This window comes from Cricetulus griseus, assembly GCF_003668045.3.
Source record: "Cricetulus griseus strain 17A/GY chromosome 1 unlocalized genomic scaffold, alternate assembly CriGri-PICRH-1.0 chr1_0, whole genome shotgun sequence".
Taxonomy (NCBI): domain Eukaryota; kingdom Metazoa; phylum Chordata; class Mammalia; order Rodentia; family Cricetidae; genus Cricetulus; species Cricetulus griseus.
Window position 1 is genome coordinate 74,913,204 of NW_023276806.1, and position 19,384 is coordinate 74,932,587.

At 43.6% G+C, this 19,384-nt stretch overlaps 1 protein-coding gene across 1 annotated transcript in view; it reads left to right on the forward strand.

The window, feature by feature from the left end:
* The first annotated feature begins 9,553 nt into the window (after positions 1–9,553).
* Rapgef2 (Rap guanine nucleotide exchange factor 2) overlaps positions 9,554–19,384 on the forward strand; it is a 277,830-nt gene continuing 267,999 nt past the window's right edge. Inside the window, exon 1 of the mRNA XM_035450739.1 lies at positions 9,554–9,838. Coding sequence (XP_035306630.1) covers positions 9,770–9,838 — 69 coding nt within the window. The 5' untranslated portion in view covers positions 9,554–9,769. The remainder of the gene's footprint in view (positions 9,839–19,384) is intronic.

Here is a 19,384-nt window from a genome sequence, read left to right on the forward strand (position 1 = left end):
TCTTTCTCTCTCTCCTCTCTCTTCTCTCTTTTGCCTCCCACCCTCCCTCTGGTTTCACAGAGATCTGCCTGCCTCTGTCTCAGGAGTGCTGAGATTAAACACCTGCATTACCAGGTGTGCATCAGGAGTGTATCGCTTACCTGGGTAGTTCCAGGATAGCCTCCAAAGCCACAGAGAAACTCTGTCTTGAAAATAAAAAAAAAAAAAAAATTCTTATGGCAACACTTATTGAAAAGATTGTTCTTGTCCAATAACACCTGTTGTTTTCCCCCTACAGTCTGGGCCTTATACTTCTTTTGGGACATCTGTTGAGCCATGAATTCATAGGGACTGGGCTCCAGCAGCTCAGGCTCCTTTCCCTGGTTCTCAATGTGCTTCTCTAGAGGTCCCCTCAGTTCTTAGGGTGCTTAACATGCTGGTATGCTCGGGCGTGTTGGTGACGCACTCCTTTAATCCCAGTACTCGGGAGGTAGAGGCAGGAGGATCTCTGTGAGTTCAAGGCCAGCCTGGTCTCCAGAGCGAGTGCCAGGATAGGCTCCAAAGCTACACAGAGAAACCCTGTCTGGAAAAAACAAACAAACAACAACAACAACAACAACAAAAAACAAAAAACAAAACAATGCTGGTACGATGTTAGTTCTTGGGAAGAACTTTGCCCTTGACCTGCTTGTTGTCAACTATGCCAACAGCATGCTGAGTGACACTGGAATCTTCCATTTTTGTCATGGTACCATTCATTTATGGGGCACTTCTTTTGGAAGAGAATCCATTGCCTTTATTTCTTTGGTATCGTATATGCATAGGTTTGCATGTATGTGGCCAAGGGAACACACTATGTTTCCTAAAAGACCTAGAGAACATCTATCTACTGCCTTTGTTGTTTGTCAGTTTGACCAACTTTGGAAGACAGCAGCTCTGGCCAATATGACAGATAGAGCTGAACATATTTTTATGGCCTTTCTATTCTGTCTGCTTTTTTTTTTTTTTGCCAATATCAAACTGTTTTGATGAGTGTAGCTTTATAGAAAGTTATGAAAAAGGGTAATGTGAGTCCTTTAATTTTGAAGAAATGGGCTTCATTCATATTCTCACTGAGTATTTTGCCCTTTTCTATGAACTCAACCAAATTTTTAGTTCTGTCAACAAAGGCAGAGATGCCTTCAGATGAGCACTCCTTCCTCATCTGGCTTGTGAAACATTTGTGACTTTGAAGATGGTCAGCTCTGTCCCGCTATGAAAGCATTCAGAGTTTGAAATACAAATCACCCAAGCTTGGAACTACTGATCCAGACAGAAAATTATTTACACTTGAGAGTGAGTCATTTACAATAAATGAACTCCAGTTTGCTTTGGTTCACTAAATTCAATGTTCTGTAAGGCTACTTAGATAGGCTGATAATATTTTTAGCCTAAAATCTTTCCTAGAAACTTTCAGGGCTGGGTTGATTCTCCATGACTAATGCAACTCCTGTCTAGGGAAAAAGGACGGTTCCAGTCATCACATAGTAATCTAGCAACAAAGATACTGTCAATCACATTTACAAAGGTTTGGAAATGAAGGCTCAGAGTATTTAGTTCTTTGCTCAGGGTAACAGAGATAATAATGGTGTCTTCATTCAAATCTGTCTGGTGCCCCAGTCCAAGAGACCTCCAGTTTATCAGCATGTGTTTGACTATGCTCATGGAAAGATGAGTTAACCCCACTGATAAAACAGATTTGCCCTCCAGTAGCAGCGTGATAGAACTCTGTAACTATAGTCACTATTGCCTTTGTGTCAATAGAACCATCAGTGGGCAAGTGGCCAGGCTGGGTGTGGAGTGCTATGAGTTTTTATTGGTCTGTAATTTGGTTTAATTATCTCTGGATTCTTATAGAAAGGCTGTGATGACACAGGCTCATTCCTTGTAGGTGAGATAAGCATCAGGTGAAACTGAACTCTGCTTTAAATGTCTTACCAGCACTTACCATATTAATTTAGGTGATAATTACTATGCCAGCCTGTGAAAAATCCCAAAGAGAGCCAGTACCCATCATGTCTCCTCTGACAGGCTGGGACAACTGTTTCCTTTTGATGCCAGTTTAGAGTGTTGTCTTTACTTACTGTATTGTCTCTTGCTCTTGGGGGATGAAGGGTTAGTTGTCAACTTGACACAATGTAGAATTGCCTGGGAAGTGTCACAAAGAGGGACTATGAAGATCAGATTGGCACATGAGCAGGCTTGTGGGGGTTTGTCTTGACTGCCTTAATGGTTGTGAAATTAACTTGGAAGTGTGTGGTACCATTCCTGAGTTTGGGACCTAGGCTGTACAAGAGTAGAGGATGACTGGGCACCAAGCATGGATGCATTCATTTTGCCTTGCTCTTAGTTGTAATGTGACTAGTTGCTTCAAGTTCCTGCCTTGACTCCTCTGCAGTGACAGACTATAAGCTGGAATTTTACCCCCTTTTTCTCTTAAAGATGCTTTTGTCAAGTATTTTATCACAGCAACAGAAATGAAGCTAGGAAGTCTGTCCATTATTTAGCTCTCCTCTTTTGGCCACTTGCTCCTGCTTTCCTCCCTTTATCTAGTGACGTTTAAGGTTTTCTCTCTCAATCTCCAAAAAGGCAAAGTTCTTTTCTCCTTTGACCATCTTCTTCTAAGTTTTTGTGTTGCAACATAATGGATCTTCTGTTAGTTAAGACTAAAATAGCAATGCAAATAAAATAGCCTCATTTTCTAAGCAGGCCCTCAGTGCTGTTTCCCATGCCCTTGTTTGCCCTCCACTTCCTTTGCCTAACTTAGATTTGTAAGCTCAACGCATAGACACTTTGTCTGTTTATGTACATATGGTGCCTTGCACTAGTCCCGGATTTAACAAATATTAAATAAGCATAACTTCAGGATGATTATTAGGCTTGCCAGTTGAAACTTCACAGCTGGCGAAGAATACCATTTTTTGCTGTTGTTGTTGCTGTTCCAATGACTTTGATTTTGAACCACTTCTGGTAGACAGCTGTACTACAGTGCATTGCATTTACCCTTGAACACCACCTGGAGACCAGAGCTGGCAATAAATGCAGCTGATTTTCTTTGGAACTCATGCAGATCCTTTCCCTGCATTGCCCTGTTTGCACAATTTCAGTTGTGTCTGCTCACTTTCACATAACTTGTAAGCCTAGGCATGCTCTTATACTGTGAAATTATTGCTTCTAAGTTTGCATGCTACAAATGGAAGGGTTATTTTTCCTTTTTGAATAACTAATTTGTACATTCACATGATCCATCATGGACTTAAAAATACATTTATAGGGCTGTAAAGATGGCTCAATGGATAAAAGTACCCACGGCCGACACTGATGTGAGTTCACCCTGAGTCCCATGTGGTGAAAGGTGAGAACAGCTCCTGTAAGCTCTAACCTCTACATACAAAATATAAATAAATAAACAAGTAATGAAATGCATTTTTAATGTACTCATTCATTGCTTGGATTTATTGTTCTGTGGCATTAGTGTTAGTTTTTTTTTTGTTTGTTTGTTTTGTTTTGTTTTTTGCTTTGGTTTTTCGAGACAGGGTTTCTCTGTATAGGTTTGGAGCCTATCCTGGCACTCACTCTGGAGACCAGGTTGGCCTCAAACTCACAGAGATCTGCCTGCCTTTGCCTCCTGAGTTAGTGTTAGGTTTTAATACTGTCCCAACTTAACTTATTTTCAGACTTAAAAAGACTTCCGTTTATTTATTTATTTATTTATTTATTTATTTATTTATTTATTTTGTTTGAGTGAGGGTTTCTCTGTGTAACAGTTCTGGCTGTCCTGGAACTTTCTTTACAGGCTAGGCTGGCCTTGAATTCATAGAGATCTGCCTGCCTCTGCCTCCTGAGTGCTGGGATTAAAGGTGTGTGTCAACCACTGCCTGGCCAGTTTGTATATCTCAACTAAAGTATTTAGAAGATCCCTTAAAATTGGCAATGATTTTATTAAACATTGTGTGTGTGTGCAGGTGTAAGTATCATATGGAGAGTGGGTGAAGGTTAGAGGACTGATCTAAGGAGTCAGTTCTTTCCTTTCGTTGTAGATTCCAGGATGGGAACTTCCTTTCCATTTTTGAGGCAGGGTTTTATATAGGCAAGGCTGGCCTCAAAGGTTCTATGTAGTCAAGAATTACTCTGGATTTCTGATCTCCCTGTTTCTGACTCCCATGTGCTGATATCACAGTCAGGCTCTATGGTGTCCAGTTGGTTTATACAGCCTGAGGACCAAACCCCCGGCTTAATGCATATTAGGCAAATACTACCGAATAAGCCATGTCCTATGCCCAGCAGACTGATCTGGAACCAAAATTCCGTGGGCACTTTATAAAAATCGATGCTAAATACTTGGTCAACAATAGAAGGTATTGCTGGTCATCAGAAATATAACTGTTTCCCCTGCAGCTCTCCTGCAGTGTCTTTCCTTCTCAATGCTCCAATATTTCAAATACAAAGAAAGCTAGGAAGGAAAGTGGTTGTGGTTGTGTGAGGGATTTAACAGTGTCTGAGCAGAGCAGTTTTGCTAGTTTGTATATTGTTTGATTTATATTTTTAATTAATTTTATGTGCAGGTCGAACCAGGATGAAACATTGACGACTCAGGGGGGAAATGGTATCAACATGACATGTCATTCTGATCCATGTGACAGCCATCCTCAACTCTGAACTGATGACACCTCTAAAATGAAACCCAAGATTCTGATTATGAATTGTGCTTTGATAGACAGTGCCCAGGCTCTTTAAAGGCCTTTGGCCTGAACCAGCCTTGCTTCCCTGTCTGTCACTGTGCTCCCCATGGAGACTCTCTGGGATGCAGTTTGCAATTGAATTCAGCGTTTGCTGGTACAGCATGCTGAGAACGACTCAGGGTCTAAATTAGCTTCAGCTCTCTTGAGACTCTTACTCACTTTACTTTGACGGTAAAGGAACTGGAAAAATAAGTGTTTCTGAGGAAGGAGAAAGTTCGAGGAATTTCAAGCTCTTGGGTAGAAACTTGGCCTTGAGACTGTTATACAGCTGGGAAAAGTGGAGGGCAGGAGCTCTGTTTCAGCAGTGCAGGCGGCTTTCTGGATCTTTCCATCACCCTCATCTCCATGGAAAGGCAGGTTGTTTAAAATAGTGCCTGGCATATGACACAAGCACCCACATATCCGTCTGTCTATTTGAAGGAATGAGTCAGCGCCCAGCCTGTAACAAATAGGCAATAAATATTGGACTGATACTAGGTACTGAGTAGGTTTAAATGACTATCTCTCCAAAATCTTCTGTTGTATGTAGCCAGACTCACAGGAGTTTAAAAAACCAAACCAAACCAAACAAACAAAATGACTCAGAACACCTAATCTATACAACTCGCCTAGGGATGTATTAGAAAAAAGGCCTTTAAAGCTATAAGTAGAAACTATCTTAAGGCCAGATCTTGAAATATATCTCTGGACCTGTCTTTCTATGTATTATCAAATTTTCTAGATGGATGAACGCAGGACCAAAAGCCTCATTTTTCTACTTGCCATTCTGAGGCACCATGAGAGATGACTTACTTTGATTTGGGGTTGTTTGGTGTAGGAGTACCAGCTGGCACGTTGTCAGACCTGTGCTTGATTCTGTCTAGTTACAATCAGTACATCGTTGATGCTCAAATGTTAAAACAGCATTGCATGGCAAGTATCCGGTGTCCTGGATTGTGAGTGGCAATAGCTTTGTTGACATATGTAGATAAGTAGATTATAAATAGTGAGGATATTAGCTTTAATTGATGTTAAATGATAGCTTAGAAGTTGAACCTGAGTTAGTCATTTTGTTGGTGCACAAGGCATACTATTAGGCCGTACCTAAGGTCATTGGTACAGTTCAGTATCACAGTGGGGCATTGAGAGAAGAGGGGGAGGGGAAAAGAGGGGAGGAAAAGAGGGAGGAGAGAGAGAGAGAGAGAGAGAGAGAGAGAGAGAGAGAGAGAGAGAGAGAGAGAAGAGGGGAGCGGAGGAGAGGAGAGGGTTTTGAAGCTAGAATTCACAATTTTCTGGCTGAGATAAGGCTCAGGATGTTTCTGCCCCGTGCCCATGCTTTGCAGGTCCCTCTGCAAATTTCATCCTTTTCCACAGACAAAAAATTTCACAAAATCTGAACCCCACAACCCCAGACCTTCCTGCTTTACTACTTTCGGGACTTACAAAACATAACTACAAAGTATCTTGGGGAGTAGCTGTGGGTGACTTTTGTGAGGGGTGTGGTATGGTTTAACTACACACTTGGTTGATCTCAAATGTGTGAATCTTTGTGTGGGATGGGATGCAGCAGAGGCAGATAGAAGAGGAATAGAGTGTGCAGGCCAGCAGTCGATATTCTCCCTATACCAGACTACCTGGTTCAGTTGTAACTTCCAGTATTTATGATAGGATCTAAGGGTCTCCTCCTGTTTGCTTGTTCCAGATTACTCCAAGGCTAAAGGCAGGCCAGGAACTGGGGCAAATCACACAGCCCATTTTATTGCCAGTTTCCCCATCTGTAAACAGGATGATAATAACTGTCCACAAACCTCAAAGGGTGGAGATGATGAGAATGATCTTAAAAATAACAACTGTCTGTTGAGTTCATACTGTGGCTCAAACACTATGCAAGATGCTTTTTGCATGCGTTGTATTTGATACTCGTAAATCTTCAGGGTGTGCAAATGTTTTCTTTTTGTAGAACAGAAAACAGTCTCAGGGGGCTTGTTTCCTCTTGCAGCCTCCACTTCCTATCATACAGGTGAGATTTTATATATTATATATATATATATATATATATATATATATATATAATACAAATATAAGGTGCTTGAATTACTAATTAATGAATTAATGTACCCATCCAATAATATTAGTTGATATAGTAAGGATATAGCAATCAACAAAATAAATAAAAAATATTGACTTTCACAGCTGACATTACAGTGGAGGGAGTCAAAAATAAAATAAATAAAACATAATATGTAGGTCTTGAGGTGGTAAATAAAGCCAGGAAGATAGGCTATCCAACTCTGAGGAAAACGAGATTTGATTAAAGATATTTGAGAGAGGATGAAGGAGGTGAGAAGCGACATTCCAACTGTCCCGGGTGTTTTCTTTTTCTCTGGTGGTGTGGGTGGAATGGAAAGGCAGAGAGAACAGAGCAGTAGAAGGAACGGCAGATGAAAGGCCAGGAGACCAGAATTTGTTTATTTCTCTAGAAATAGCATGGAAGCTAATGTGACTGAGGAAATGACTGGGGACATAGATGTTGGACGAGGTCAGAGAGAAGTCAGGATAGTGGACTAGGATCAGGGGTCATTCAGTCTCACAGAGACCTAGGTTTTTGGGGTGAATGTCACAGAAGCTAAGAATTGAATCAAGTGGTATGAGGAGAATCACTCTGGCTGCTGTATTGTAAATGGGCTCCTCAGAGGAAAGAAAAGAAAACAAAACAGGTACAAGGGATGTGAGACTATTGCAAAGTGCAGTCAGAGGACAATATTGCTTTGGACCAGTATCATGGTAGGGAAAACGGTAGAGACTGGGATACACACCCATTAGCACTTTGAAAGTCGAGCTTGCAGGTGTAGCTGAACTTTGTTGCATAGAGGAGGAAGAAATTAAGAAGATCCTGGGGTGTCCCAGACTTAGATGTGTTATTAATTGGGATGGTGGAAGCTATGAATGGAGTATGTTTGGGGAAAGAGAAATGGAACCAGTTTTGCCCACTCTGAAATGGCAACTAGACTGGGGATGTCGGGTATATATATTTTTTTCACATCATTGGGTTTGAATTCTCTTTTTCTGTTTCCTTGCTTTTGAAGTGGCTGTCTATGCTGGAGAAGGCATGTTGAAGCTTTACTACTGCTGACAAAGTAGGAAGCAGTTGCAGCAAAAGCAACATAAAAACATCTATCAGATACACTTTGTAACTTAGACTCTGCTTTCTAAGTTTGGGTTGGGCAGGTCCATTCTTTTGGGAGCTATGAAACTTGTTTAGGGCAGTGTATGTAGGTGACTTAAGGAGCCCCCAATAGTAGCTGACAGCCTGTCCTAGTTGGTTACAATAAACTGGATGTTGATAAAACATGCTTGATTTTTTTTTTTTTAAGTTCAGTGTGGTAGCTCCCAAGTAAAAATAACAATCGTCTTTAGTCTTCATGTAGATTTCAAAATACAGTAATCTGCTTTGAGGCTGACTTTGCACACCTCAGGCCTGGTCAGGGAGGGATGAATCCGTAAGAACAGGGGCATCGTAACACACTAATAGGGGCTTTGTACCGGGCCAGTCCGAATTGGAAACTCACGATCCTGAAAAGGTGCTCTGCCCAGTGGGAGGCAAAGTCCAATCTCGTAATAGACGTTCCTGATTATGTCAGAGAACTTGGTCTCTCGCTCACGACTGACTAACCTGGTGTTTGTCTGTCCGAGGTGGTACCAGGGCTGAGGTTGGAAAGCGGCATTCCCATCTACCTACCGCAGGGGTCATTTAAGGGCTTAGGTGTCAGTGAGCGCGGAAGGCGGGAGGGCAACCTTGTCCTTGCAGTCATACCAAATAAACACAATCCAAGGATGGCTTATCGCCCCCGAAGCAAAAACCCGATCAGTCTTAGACTTCGGAACACCCGCCACTGCAGCAGAGTCGCCACAGGAACCTCTCCCGGGTGGGGTCAGCTTCCAGCCCGGGCGGGGCGGGAGAGGGGCCGCGATGAGGGTGGGCAGGGCGCGGCGGGACCAGGACTGCGGGTTCCAGGCCAGAGAGGCGGGATGCAGCTGCTCAGCGACGGGATCGGCGGTCGCAGCAGCCTCCACTGCCCCGGAGCCCGTCGCACCTGGTCCCGACAGAGCGCGGCTTGTAGCGAGGGCGCGGCCCCGCCAGGCCAGCGAGAGGGCGGGCCGGCGCCACGGGGCGCTCCGCCCCCGATGATGCGGCGGCCTCCGACTGGCCTCCGGCCCGTCACTCACTCCTCACCATGGTTGCAGCACAAAGCAACAAGCCCCGGAGGCCGCTTCCTCCCTGAAGAGCCGCTCGGGCGGCCGCTGAGGCGCAGGAGAAGGAAGAGGCGGGGAAGAAGAGGCGGTCGCGGCTCGGCAGACGCTCGGCGGGGCTGCGCGCTCCGCTCTCGGCCTCGCGCCCGCCGGGGACCCGCCTGGCCCGCCCGTGCCCGCCGTGCCCGCCCGCCAGCTGCACGGACGACGCACAAAGTTGCCAAGAGCGTGGGGGCCGCGCGGGGAGAAGCCGCGCTCGGGCGCCGATGGGGGCGGCCGGCCGGAGCTGCGCGGCCCGCGGGGATGCAGCAGCAGTCGGGAGGCGCGGCAGGCAGTAGACGGAGGCGCGGCGCGGCCACGGTGGCCGAGATCAGCCGGCTCGGTGGCGCCCAGACCTGAGCCGGGCTCTCCAGGCTCAGCGCGCGGCCCTCTGGAGCGGCGCGCGAGACCCGGGACGCGTCAGAGCGAGCGCGGCCGGAGCGCGTCGAGCTAGGGCCCCGCCGGAGAGGCCCCGCCCGCCGTCGCTTGCACCTCCCTAAAAATAACTCGGCCCGCCGGGGCCAGCGCGAACGGCGACGGTTCCCCAGCACAGCTGGGCAGTCGCCGAGTCCGGGTCCACGGACAGCGAGCCGCCAGGAGGAGAGCAGCTCGGGGCTGCACGGACCCTCGTGCTGTCTGCGCCCCGGCCCCGCGCCCGGGCTGCTTTACCTCGGGCAGTGGCGCTGGGCCGGGAGGCCGGCGAGTGTGTGGAGAGGTCCCGGTGCGCCCCGCAGGGGGAGATGGCGTCCTACGTGGATAATAGCTTCCGCCAAGCGGTGATGAAGAACCCCGCCGAGAGGACCCCCCAGGTGAGACGCGCCGCTAGCAGCCGGGGGTTGGTGTCTGCTGACTGCGCCCTTCCAGTGCCCCGGCACTCCTGTGCCGAGGAAGCAGCCCAAGCCTCCATCCAGGACTTCCCCTGCCCCAACTTCCAAGGGCATTCTTTTCAGACCGTTCTGCGATTGTTGCCCTCTCCTTTGCTGTCCTTTACGCTGCACTCCCTGTGGCTGACCTTGCTCGTGGGTCTGCGGGACAAGGTGCTGTCTGTAGGGCTTGTCTCTCTCCGGCCCCACTCCCCCGGGACTCGGAATCTTGGGGTCAGGTCTCACCTCGGCCAGGTACTGTTGTCACCCTGACTGCAGGCTCAGTTGTTCCCTTGCATCTATCCCATCTTTAGAGTTTAGGGGTGTTTCATGAGCTGTAAGAAGAAGCTGTTGAGCAAAAGACTGATCCAGGTGGGCCTTATAAAGGGAAACACAGAGGCGCCTGTTTTTATTTACCGCTTTACTTTCTTGAAAGAGGGATGTTGCTTTCCACCGAAGGAAAAAGTTGACAGCTAGGCTAGCGCTTTTAATTCCAATTGTAGACATAACTGCAGAACAGGAGTATTGAATTCCCTCTTCCTCTCAGGGCAGATTCTTTGGGTTTGCACAACCTTGTCAAAATGAGATAAGTGGTTAACCTTTATACATTTGTTTATCCTCACGTTTCTTTTGTTTTTAAATGGAGGGATTGCTGGTGGGTTGGATTTGATTTGGTTTTCTTAGTTTGCATTAGCGAGGGTGGAGTGCTATAAAATGTGGTTTGATTTCTTTTGCTTACTGGATAATGACGTATATTTCTAAATGTTGGGGTGGTGACTACAGGGGATCCTGCTTGCCAACCCTGTAGGCAAATAAGGTCTACATATCCTTGGGACCAGCAGTAAATACAGGGAGGATGCAATACTTGAAAAAGTTGCTTTGCTTCTGAGGTGTTGGATACCATCTGTCCAAACCCAAATGCTGTCTGTCTCTGATGATGATTATTTAATGGGTGAGGGAATAGAATAAAATAGAATCTTCCATTGGCTGCCTTTGGACAAGCCCCAAGGATGGCACCTGGCACTATTTTTGATGGTTTTCTTTTTGCTGGATGGAGGTGTTGTATGTGGGAAATGTGTATAGATTACATATTTGCCAAACCCGTGGAAGATGGGCTGTAATTTTACAAGAACCTTCATTTAAGTGTCTCCATAAGTACCTTCTATTCTAAAGGGCAGTTTTTATCCTTCGATCTTGTCCCTTTTCTGGTGTTGGTGCAGCTGCCCATCATGTGCCTTCATCATCAGTATTTGTCAAAACTGTCAGCTGTACCCATGTTCTGCTCTAGAGAAGGCACTACCAGTTTATTGTGTAGGCAAAGCAACTTTTATGAGATCTCCCAGTTCCTTTCAAGAACAGAGTTTGAAGTGCCAAGTGAAATTACACATGCAGAGGACATTAGAGCCTAGCAAGGCTGGTCAGAAAGTGATGTCACAGGCCTGTAGTAGAAATTAGAGAGGGGGAAATGGTGTGCTGGGTTGATTTAGTTAGAAGGATAACAATGAAACCTCTTATCGTGTGTGTGTGTGTGTGGGGGGGGGTAGGGAGGTAGGGGAGGGTGGGGGTCACCAAACTAGTCTGGAAGAGACAAACGGTCTACTTTGACAGCCTGTGGTTTGGCCAAGTAAATGGACTGTTAGGTTTCCCTGTTCCTGTGCCAATGGTGTGGAATATAGAAACCAACCAACCAGAGGACTCTTGGCCCACTGAGAAAGTGGGCGGTTGCTACTAACCCTATAAGCTGAAAGCTCTATTTGAAAATCTGGAAGCTCCACATGTCTTTTCCCCACCTGACCTCAGGAGAAGCAGAGAGAGAAATCTGCCAAACAGCGGCGAACACTCTCAAGTGTCAGCCTGTTAACTTTGGTGTTTAGTTTTACTAGTGTAGTAGTTTTACTTTGTTTATCGTTTTAAAGAGAGATACGTTAGAAATAGGAATGTTTTCTCATCCTTACCGAAGTTGTTTAGAAATAATTCATCTGGAAGTTGGAGATCTCCTTGAGTAGAAAACATGCTCTGTTGATCTACCTGTGAAAGGTTTTCCATGCAGTATATTCTCATAGATGCTTGGTTTGTAATATAATTAAAACAACCTTGTTGCATAGCTTGATCCGATTGGAAGAACAGGACTTGGGGAAGCTTAGCTGTGGAGTATCGTGTATCTGAGGACTGACTTGATAGAGTGAAGTGTGACAGGCAAAACCAGAAGGTGCTTGAAAAGAATGAAAGAAAACATTTGTTGACTGATTTATTCTTGTTGGGTTCAGCTCCTCCTTCCCTTCCCTAGCCATCCTTAGCAATTTACCAGACTCTTTGAAACAAGTTCTGTATTTAGGCCAGTCAGTTGCTTCCATGTCATTTTGATAACTACACCAGTGTAGTTAAGCAATTGGTGAATAGCGCATCTGGGGCTGGAGAGTTTCAAGGATTTTGACACTTAAGAACTATTCGTATGTATCGGGGAGTGGCAAGCCACGCCTAGGCATGCCACTAAGAAGTGGGGAATGGTAAGGAGAAATACAAGGAAAGCTTATCACCTGAGATTTTAGCCAAGAGGCTTCCACTATTTCACCTGATATTTTAGGAGAGGAAATGTCTCTAATCCAGTGTTTATTCTGTATTGTGTGTCTGGAAACTTGTCCTCCTTCTACTCAATGGGGCACTGTATTCTAAAATAATGTACTCCCTGGAAAAGAATGGGCAGTAAACATTGTATTGATACTTTTCAATGCATCTCTGTTGAAAAACAGGATTGCCAAGTAACTGTTTTATTCAACGATTTGGGTTTATGTGTTTAATCACTTAAATAATTGTGGTCACCAAGGCAATTTAGTGAAGTTTAGAGATGTAAATAAATTACAAGCAGCATTATACCCTAAGGCTTCATACAATGAATTTTTTTCTTTTTTCTTTTGTTAAACTACTTTATTAACCTGTTGAGTTCAGGCCCTTTGAAATTGCTTCTGTGGTATGTTTAAATATTTACTTTCAAATAGTATGTGTAAAATAATTCTAATCCCATCTCTTTCTAGTTAGTAATATTTGGTTTTCAGTATTAAACTTTTTTGAGGGGTGTGGGGCTAACTTTTTTGGCTGAGTTGCCAATGCTCAGGAATGCATAGGTCAGAGTTCCTAAGAGTACAGGACAGGGTTTTTTTTTTTTTTTTTTTTTTTTTTTTTTTTTTTTTTTTCAGAGTCAGTCACTCAGTGGAATTTATTGTGTCTTAATGACAACTGAAACAAAATAAAGTAGATCACCTTGGTAAACTGAACATGTATCCTAACAACTGCTGAGTATCCTCTTCATGGTAGCTGTGGCCTGGGAGCTTCCCAGTTGGAAGAATAGCATAACACATACTACTGGAAAGGTCAGAATCCAGAACCTACCTCAAGCAGGGTTTCTGCTGAATGCATGTATCATTTTGTAATTGTAAGTAAAAAACAAAACGACAAAAACAAATCCTAATGAACCCCAAAAGTAAGGGGCCATCTGTATCAGACTTACCGTAGTTATGCCAAATATAATAGTATTTCTTGATGTGATTTCTAAACATAGCACTGTTGGGAGAGATGGGGGATGCTGAAGTTTATCAGGCAAAAAGTCTTGTGTCATGTGGAAACCCACCAACTGCTGGTGTTACAGTGTAATATTGATTGTAGCTAGTGTTTGAGAACAGTTGTTACACTCTTCCTTTATCATCCTTGTGTCATTGAAACAAACACCTGAGGTAATTTATAAAAAGAACAGGTTTGTTTTGGCTCAGCTTTAGAAGCACATGATTAGGGAGGCCTGCTGCTTTTTAGGGCTCTGGTGGGCTTCCAGATGTGATACAGGAACACATCCCCATCTATTGGTCAGGAAGCAATGAGAGAGGAAGAGGCTGGGATTCTGGAGGTCTTTTTGGGGACCGGTGACCTTGGAAACCTCTCCTTAGACCTCCTCCTGCACCTTCTACCTCCCAATAGTGCTTTTCTGCGGCAAGCCTTCAACAGGGACCATTCAACATCCAAACTGTAGCTATAACAGGCCTCAATGCCAGGTTTTGTTAGTTAATATTGGCACATTAGGAGGAATAGGAGAGATTTGTAGCCCATGTATCAGCCTTTGTTGGTTGCTTTGTCATAGCTAGAGGTTAGAGAGCCATAGCTAGTGAAAATATGCTAATGTATACATCCATCACCTTTTGTAGGTGAAAATAAGAGGACTGCCATGTTAATTGTGATGACTTTTATGTTTTTGAGGGGAAAAGAACCCCCCTCCCCCTTTTGGGTCCATACCAGGCTGGTGAAACCCACAGAAACAGCTGACCTTAACAAGGGAAAACTCTTGGTCCCCAGACTGATAGCTGGGAAACCAGCATGGGACTGATGCAGAGTCCCTAAATGTGGGTGTCAGTGAGGAGACCTTGGAAATCTATGGGGCTTCTTGTAGTGGATCAGTACTTATCACTACCATAGGAATGGACTTTGGGAGCCCATCCCACATGGAGGGATACTCCCTGAGCCTAGACACAGGGGGTTGGCCTAGGCCCTATCCCAAAGAATATGACAGACTTTGAAGACCCCCTATGGAAGGCCCCACCCTTCCTGGGGAGCAGAAAGGGTATGGGATGGATAGGGTGTTAGTTGGGGGGCAGGGAAGGAGGTGAGGGAGAGGGACCTGGGATTGACATGTAAAATAATTTTATTTCTAATAAAAAAGGGGGAAAAAGAACCCCCCTTTTAATTTCTGAGCTTACACAATAATTAACCATGTATTGAACTGTATGAAGTGTGCCACTTGCTGCAGTCAGGTATTTCTGTTTTCTCCACCAGTCTTTGGAAAGTTATGTTTAATGCCATGTTGGTGGGCTGGGGTTTGTGGAGGGGCAAGTTGGAATGTCCAGCATTTGACATTGAGGCATTAAGTCATCTACAAATATGTTGGGCTGCATTCATACCTATGCTGAGATGCATATGGCCTGTTTGCTGCAGGTTGGTTTTGCCAACATTAAGTCATGGGTTTTTGTTTTTTGCTTTTGAGGCAGGGTTTCACTGTGTAGCCCAAGCTGGCCTATAACTCCTGATGCTTCTGCTTCCACTAGTGAGTGCTGGCATTACAGGGTCATAAGGATGTACCACTATGTTCGGCTTCGTTGTTTATATTAAACTTCTTATTTTGGACAGTTGTATGATGCAGAAGCGCTGTGTACCCATTTGTAAGTGGCATCCAATAAAGCTATACTGCATTGTCACCACTAGGATTGTGGCATGATTCAATGACAGTATAGAACAATCTGTGCATAACAAAGAAAACAAAGGATCTCCACTTGTCATTTGCTTGATTCCTTCCTTCCTTCCTTCCTTCCTTCCTTCCTTCCTTCCTTCCTTCCTTCTTTCTTTCTTTTAGACAGGGCCTTGTGTAGCCCTGGCTGATCTGAAGATCACTGCATAGCTGAGGGTGAGCTTGAAGTGCTAATACTAAAGGCATGCACTGCCATCCTGGGATTTCTTCATGTTTATAATAACTGCTTCTGTCCCTGCTCCTGGCAACTAGTAATCTACTTTTTTTTCCCGTATAATTTTGTTGTTTCAAAACATTACATAGATGAAATCATTCTGTGTGGGACTTTCTGGGACTGACTTCAAATTTCTACCATTGTCATTAAATGATTTGGCCCTAACTTCCTAAAGTACCAGTGATATCTGGGATTGGCCAGATGGACTTAAATTAAGACGGTGAAGAGGGAATTATATAATGTTCATGAAACATAGACCTAAGGTTGTGTGTTAGATGAGCGGTAGTTGTCATAATGTGAGCATGTGGCATAGCTATAGATTGCCATGTTTTTTTTTTTTTTTTTTTTTTTTTTTTTTTGGTATCAATGCAAGTAGTAAAACTAGCTTTAGTCATTATGGTTTTTCATTCAACAAATCACTTGATATAAATCAATTGGATTCTTAAAAAAGATTAGAAGGAAGTCCTATGGACATAACTGTAGGCCTTCCTTTTCTAGTCCAAGACCTGAGAGGATGATTAGAACTATGGATGGTGCCAAAACTTTTTCAACATTTTCCCCTATACCTTCACACCTACAGTAAAACTTAATTTATAAATTAGACCCAGAACGAGATTCACAGTGATAACCAGCAATAAAATAGAGCAGTTATAGCAATATGCGCTAATAAAATTGCTAGCATGGTTACTCCTGTGCTTTGGGACTGCTGTTAAGTAAAATAAGGTTTCTTGGAGTCAGAATCACTGCCTTTTCATTAATGGTCTGAAATAAGAGTTTCTTGAATACAAACACTGCATTCTTCAGTTGATCTGGTAATTCAGTTGGGTGCAGGCTGCCCAACAGGTATACCCAACAAATGGTGACTCTGCGTGGGTCCTTCTGGTAGTCAGAATTGAGACGCTCCAGTAATGAGCTATATATACACCATTTGTTTCCTGATAAGATGCATGGAGAATCCGAGTGGCATTTGACAAAGCATTGGACACTCCCTACCTAGAAGAGACTAAGTGAGCTGCAACATTCCCGAAAAGTTTGATGCCAGCCTGTTAACGAGCAGCAGCCAGCCAGGAATCCCGAGTGAAGAAAACCCGCAAAGCTAAAGAAGAGGAATCCATTACAGGAGGCTGGAGAGATGGCTCAACAGTTAAGAGCTTACTCTTGCAGAGAGCCAGGGTTCAATTCCTAGCACCTACATGGTAGCTCATAGCCATCTGTAACTTCAGTTTCAGGGGATCCAGTGCTTTCTTTTGATCACCACAGACACCAGACTTGATTGCATATAGTGTATTTACAAGCAGGTAAAACACTCATACATAAAATAAAATAAAAATCTTAAAAAAACAAAAAAAAAAAGAAACCCTCAATTTAAGAAAACAGCAGACAGATCCAAATTTGATGAGAAACAATTGGGCATTACTTTTCGGAAGTATTGACTGTATGGAAATTGAAGAAATGCACAAATTGTCACAGATTGGAAGGAATGAAATGTTAGGTATAACCAAATGCAGTGTGGGATTGTGGATTTGGGTCCACAGACACAAAAAGTTTAATGCTGTCAAGTGAAATCTGAGTATATAAGTTTTGTGTTTGTGTTAGATATTACCCTATGGCAACTGTTCTCAACCTTCCTTATGCTGCAACCCTGTAATACAGCTTCTCATGCTGTGACCCGCGAGCATAAAATTATTTCATTGCTACTTCGTAAGTTTAATTTTGCTACTGTTGCTGGGCATTGGTGGTGTGTGGAGCCACCTTTAATCCCAGCACTCAGGAGGCAGGGCAGACCGATCTCTGTGAGTTGGAGGCCAGCCTGGTCTCCAGAGCCAGTGCCAAGATAGGCTCCAAAGCTACACAGAGAAACCCTGTCTTGAAAAACCAAAAATTGCTACTGTTATGAATTGTAATGTAAATATCTGATAGCAGAATAGCTGACATCTGACCCCCAAAGGGGTCACGACCCACAGGTTGAGAATCACTGCCCTAAGGGGCCCTCAAGTGTGGTAGACATGGGACCTCTGAACTATTTTTATACAACTTTTTCTTTGGTGTGTGTGTGTGTGTGTGTGTGTGTGTGTGTGTGTGTCTGTGTGTCTGTGTGTCTGTGTGTCTGTGTGTCCATGCAAGAGTGTTTGTGGGGCAGTCAAAGGATAACTTTGGGGATAGCCTGTCCTCTCTCACCTTGTTTGAGGTGGAGTCTGGCCCTCATGCTTCTGGTTATCTTCCTGTCTGTTCCTCTCATCTCGCCATAGAAGCACTGGGATTATAATAGGCTCCGTGACTTTACCTGGCCTTACATGGCTTCTGGCGATTTGAACTCAGGTCCTTACACTTGCCATCTTTCTAGACCTTATAAAGCTTTTTTTAGATTAAACTTTTCAAAACTGAAAGTTAAAGAAAGGATGTATAATGTTTGGAGCCTCTTTGTGACCCTGGAGAGGAACTACCAAGTTTTAAATAATCTCTATCCTGATTAGTGATTTAATCTTAATGAGCAGCCCAGTAGCTTTCATCTGAATTTTTATTTTTCTATTTCTATAGTGCTGGGAATTGATTCTTCTAATTTGGTACCTTGTGTATACAGTGCAAACACTATGCCACTGAGCTGTTTTCCCACCTCAATGTGTTTTGTTGTTGTTGTTAATTTTGTATTTTTGAAACAGGATATAGCTGTTTAGGCTGGCCTTGAACTCACTATGTAGCAGATATTCAATTCATGGTCTTCCTGCCTCAGCCTCTAGAGTAGTTAGGATTCTTAGCTCAGTGCTACCAGGCATGGCTAGTTAAATTTATTGTTGTTATTTTTTAGATTTGTTTTATTATTATTATTTTTAATATGTGTTTGTCTACATGTATGCATGTGTTCCACATGCATGCCTGATGCTCATGGAGGCCTGAGAAAAGTTTGATCCCTTGGAATTGGAGTTCCAGATGGTTTTTAGTCATCTGAGTGCAGGGTGTGAACCACCATGCTGGGCTTAAGCATACATATTGTTAAATTTTTGTTGGTTTTGCTTTTTCGTTTGCTTGTTTGTTTTGTTTTTCGAGACAGGTTTTCTCTGTGTAACAGTCCTGGCTGTCCTGGAACCCACTTTGTAGACTAGTCTGGCCTCAAACTCACTGAAATCCACCTGCTTCTGCATCCCGAGTGCTTCGATCAAAGGCGTGCACCACCACTGCCCAGCTTTAAATAATTTTTTTGCTTGATAGTTTTAATAATTACATTTGAGAGAACAAATGAGAAAGAAAATTTCAGGCCGGGTTTTGAAGTGACTAAAATCTTTTAAAAAATGAAAACTGTATTTAAAAAATTGAGTCATGAGCTACATCTATTTAGCATGTGATTACTTTATAATTAATTATTTGTATTCAGCCAAGTAACACATTTTTGAGGTGTTTCTCCACTCCCTGTACCCCAAGCTACATACATAGGTTTGCAAACTTTGGTTTCAGGTACAATCTTACTATGTAGCTCAGACTGGCCTTGAACTTGTAATCCTCATCTCAGCCTCCAGAATGCCGGAATTACTGGCCTATATTACTACAGTAGTAGTTAGTAGTTAGTAGATACCCCTGTTAGTAGTATTGGGAACTGAACGCAGGGCTTCTCCCCTTTACTTATTTTCTTCTTTGTAGACCATGTCGGCCTCAAGCTTTCTACATAACTGAGATGGGCCTCAAACCCGATCATCTTGCCTTCACCTCCCAAGCTCTGGGATTCCAGGCATGCAACCCCCTGCCCAGCTGCCTTTTCTTTTAAACACATTTACGTTTATTAGGAAATGCATGCAGAAAGTATTCCAGTGATAGTCTTAGTTACATCTTTTAGATACTTTATTGAGAAACCGCTTGATCATATTTGTATACTTCCAAACAAGTAGAAATGAGTGTTAAAAACTGATGAGTTGAAAAATCAAAATTGAAGTGCAGTTTCATAAAATACCAAGAATTGGGGAAGGGAGATTGGCAACATTTTTGTTTCCATTTACTGGTATCT